Source organism: Morone saxatilis, unplaced genomic scaffold, assembly GCF_004916995.1.
Source record: "Morone saxatilis isolate NCDOM2014 unplaced genomic scaffold, NCSU_SB_2.0 Contig3, whole genome shotgun sequence".
Taxonomy (NCBI): Eukaryota; Metazoa; Chordata; class Actinopteri; family Moronidae; genus Morone; species Morone saxatilis.
In genome coordinates this window covers 5,397,508-5,401,772 of record NW_023339873.1, presented here as the reverse complement: position 1 = coordinate 5,401,772, position 4,265 = coordinate 5,397,508, and the positions used below count along the sequence as shown (strand labels likewise).

The 4,265-nt window shown below is 37.5% G+C and overlaps 1 protein-coding gene across 1 annotated transcript in view; it reads right to left on the bottom strand.

Annotated features, from left to right (window-relative positions):
* The window catches only part of LOC118337243 (lysophosphatidylserine lipase ABHD12-like), a 5,689-nt gene extending 4,264 nt beyond the window's left edge, over window positions 1-1,425 (bottom strand). The window contains exons 1-2 of the mRNA XM_035674173.1: window positions 1,328-1,425; window positions 755-982 (exon numbers count right to left, since the gene is read on the bottom strand). Of these exons, the coding sequence (XP_035530066.1) occupies window positions 755-857 (103 nt within the window). The 5' untranslated portion in view covers window positions 858-982; window positions 1,328-1,425. The remainder of the gene's footprint in view (window positions 1-754; window positions 983-1,327) is intronic.
* Window positions 1,426-4,265: the final 2,840 nt, after the last annotated feature.

Sequence of the window (4,265 nt, the reverse complement as noted above, 5' to 3'; positions counted from 1 at the left end):
CTCTGATCTGTATCCCCTTTCTCTCTCTCTCTACCCCCCTTTCCTGTCACTCTTCAGCTGTCACTATAAACTCAAGGCAATAATATTAATAAAATTATAATAAAAGCGTGTATATATTATTATATTGTTCAAGGTCGTGAATCTTCTAATTACTGATGCATGTGGTTAAAAATCTGCTGCAGTTATAATGATCTGTTTCACTACATCCTATTGTTTTTTGTTTTAGTAACACACTACTCTGTTGTTACACTGCTGAGAACCCAGCAGAAATGGGTCAGACGAACTCTATTGTTTATCCTGAAGTTTAGTCTGAATATTATATGTTTTGGAAATGTAAAGACTCATCTCAGAACACCACTGTTTGTGCCACTAGTGTAATATCAAATCAAACTGTTAATCTTTGTAGGTTTATTGAATCTATACACATCTTACTGTAAAATTAATATTCACAATGAGATTAATGTGAGAGCATACAATAACATCATTGTCACTGCAACTACAACACACAACTTGGTCAGCAAGCTACTTCAGTTCAATACAATGTGTGTTTCTGCATAAACATTAGAATAAGAATTCACAAAGTAACAACAACACTATGTATGACCTATTTATTTGGTTTCATAAGCATTATGTTGTTTTAACAAACAGCTATCGTTTATAACATTTAAAATATACAAATGTTGGTTTATAGTGAGCTAACATGTAGTTACAGTACATTGAATAAACACTCAGTGTCCTAACAGACATTACTTACGCAAGTGAGCAAATACGGCATGGCCCAGTATCCAGGGGAACAGGTAGAGAATGACAGGCACTGAGCCATAGACAGTGATCAGAAATAACACCGCTCTCTTCATTCCTGCCTCAAGTGAAATGAATTCCTTCTGCAGCAACAAAATCTGCACCGCTGTGAAAAATCTGTGTGCTCCCTTTTCTTCTTTTCAATCTTAAAACTGAGGGAGAATCCAGCAGATCTCTCCTCCTGACAACATGAGTATTGTGAAACACAGAGGAGAAAAGAGGTCAACGTTCAACTGAGACTAATCGAATCCTCTGCTGTTATTGGTTCCCATTTGATACAGTGAATCAAACATGTAGTAAAGGAGAAATTGTGTCTGCTACTAAGTGAACAAAGACACAAAAGCCTTTTCTTTACAGGTAGCATGACAACAAAGGATACAAATTCATGACAGAAAGCGACTGCAGACAAATAAAAAAGGGATGTGGCACGATGTGTTTGATGTGCAGCAGCGTATAAACAACACTACAAAAGCATTAAATGTAGCAAAACCATAAACAGGAACAAACAACCGGTGATCCGGCCTACCACGAATAATGCCACTCCAAACGACACAACAGAACACTCCCAGCTGACAGGTCACCACAGAGCACTGCAAGGCATTGTGGGTATTGAAGTTCTTTGACAGGAACACAGTAGGCATTCATTCAAATGGCAACACCCTGTTTGCTATTGCCAACTTGTAAGATTTGTAGTCATACTTTTCAGATCATAACTTCTTTAATGTATTGCAGTTGGTGCAGCAGAGTTTAGCAGAGATGAAAGAAATACTTTGACATACAATACACTGATACCACAAGTAAAAGTCCTACATACAAAATCTGTTTTAAAAGCACAAAATAATGTATTTTAAGTATCAAAAGCAAAAGTAAACATAGTCCAGAATGGCCCTTAATGGTGTTATATTATATATATCATTGAATCTAATTATTTCATTGATATATAAGGAAAAATTAATGTTGCAGCTGGTGGAGGAAGAGTTAATATTACATCCTTTATTTACTTTTTAAGTAATTTAATCTACAATAATGCATGCTTGGTATGTATAATATTCATCTGATGCTGTCAAATATATGTAATATCCATAAGTAGAGTACCTGAAAATTGTACTGAAGTACACTACTTGAGTAAATAGTTCACTCAGTCACTCATCCATGGATTTAGGTTGTTATTGTGGCACCCTCTAGAGACCAATCAGTACTATGCGTCCAGGATCCAGTGGTGGAAAGTAACTTCAGTCAAGTGCTGTACTTGTATTTTACTTAGATTTTATACTTTATACTTCTACACCACTACTTTTATTTGACAGCTTTACTCTGTCAATGATCAGGTCATGAGAGCACAGTTGTCCAGGGACGTAAACATGGCACTGAGGAGGGAAGATGAGAAACTTTCTCAAAGTTATGTCATATTCCAAAACTCTGTTCAGCATATAATGTTTTGAGTAAATAGCCTGCAGTTTTCTGGCAGAATACTTTGTGTAGAGTGTATACACTGTGCTCTGCCATATGAGACTGACTATTTTACTTCCTTGTGCAAGAAAGTGCAAAACATAGGGGTAGTTATATGGGTGAATCCCACAGTTTGAAATTACCTACGTGCTAGGTGCCATAATGCTGGCTGAAATATTGGATCATGACAAATAGACACAACTAGACACTGTTTTTTTTTAGGTCACAAGTCAAAATGGTTTGAAACTGTTTAATCTTTTACAATCTGTTCTGTTTTATAAGATGACCCTGTTTTTATAAATGTAAAAGTTCTAATATTTTAATATGTCTTAACAAAATGTAGTGTAAAGTGGAATAAAATGGAAATATTTAAGGGAAGTACCTCAAAACTGTACTTAAGAACAGTACTTGAGTAAATGTACTTAGTAAGTTACATTCCACCACTGATGCATGACTATGTTTAAATGAATAGCATTAGACTCGAAAACCCCTAATAATAATAGAAACCTTGATGATGTTCCATAAAACTTAAATTGATCCCAGAGAAAATTTACAAGCAACCAAGCAGATTAAATGTATTAAGTAGTTATAATTAGCCCCACCTCTACCAGCTGCAACACTAAAGTGATGTTTACATTAACGCTTTAATAATTATAATCCAATAGACCCTTATTCACAGCAGCCATTTTGACATGAAATAGTAGGTTTGAACACAGAAGTTGCAAATTATATTAATTAAGGTTCTGGTCCATTCAGGTCAAACAGAGTCAGGGTCACTGGAAAGGCTCTGCTGCACTAAATGGAACAGGGCCTTAATTAATTAGGCAACGTTCAAACTGGCTGTTCACATTATTGTTTTTAAAATGTGGCCCACATATCAGATTCCAGTGTGTGAACAGGTTACAGTCCTAACCCGCATTACAAACGTCAGTGTAGTGAGACGTATAGTGGTCGACCATTATGGCTGATGTCGATATTTAATGCCAATTTTAAAACAAAGACAAATTCTGTATGATTTTCTTCTGTTCTATCAGAAATTAATGTGTATGTTTACACCAGAGTTATGGTACAGGGCTTCACACCAACTTTTTCCCCCACCTTTCCCAAAACTCCTGAGCACAGACATCGGCCGATCATCTCAAAATGAATCCGTCTATCACTAGTGAGGTATAATTCTGATATGAGTGTTCACACACACACAAAAAACACACATATGAATCAGGCCCAAATCAGAATTGAAAAGCTTAGATTGAGCAGTAAAATCTGACTTTTGCCTGCAATGTGAACGAAGCCTGTAACACCTGTGTTTACTCCACTATTTAATGTAAAAGTGGCTGCATATAAATTAACATTAATCTGAAATGGGGCCATTCTGCTTAATGTTTTGGGGCGGCAGTAGCTCAGTCTGTTGGACACAGTGTGGAGTGTGCACCGGCTCCAGCTGCCAGTTCCAACTCCTGTGCACTGCCGAGGTGCCCTTGAGCAAGGCGCCTAACCCTCGGCTGCTCCCTGCTCCCAATATATATAGTAATGTATAGGATGGGTCGAATGCAGTGGACTCATCGTTTCATGTATGTAAAAATGCTGTAAAAACTGTGAAAGGACAATAAATACTTGTAGACCGTCTTCATACAAATACAGACTATTTGTATTTGTCTATTCTTGGTACTTTAAGCATGTTTTTAAAACTTTAAAACATCCAAAAACGTTTGTGTTTTTGACCTTGCAACAGAGTATCTCTACACTGTGCATTGCTACTTTGTTAACTTAATGTTAAAGAGTACTTCCGTCCGGGGGAGGCAGGCTGTGTGTGTGTGTTGTGGTGTGTGTTGTGTGTGTGTGTGTGTCCAGTCCTTGTGCAGCCAGGCTCTCGGTCACCGCCCCTTCCTCTTCAGCCACTTTTCAAAATCCGCTACAAACCCAGAGGAGGATGGAACAGCCGAGGACACAAAGCAGACACAACTTCTCCGCCGCTGTCTGCGAATAAAACACCTCCAACAACAACAACAACAACA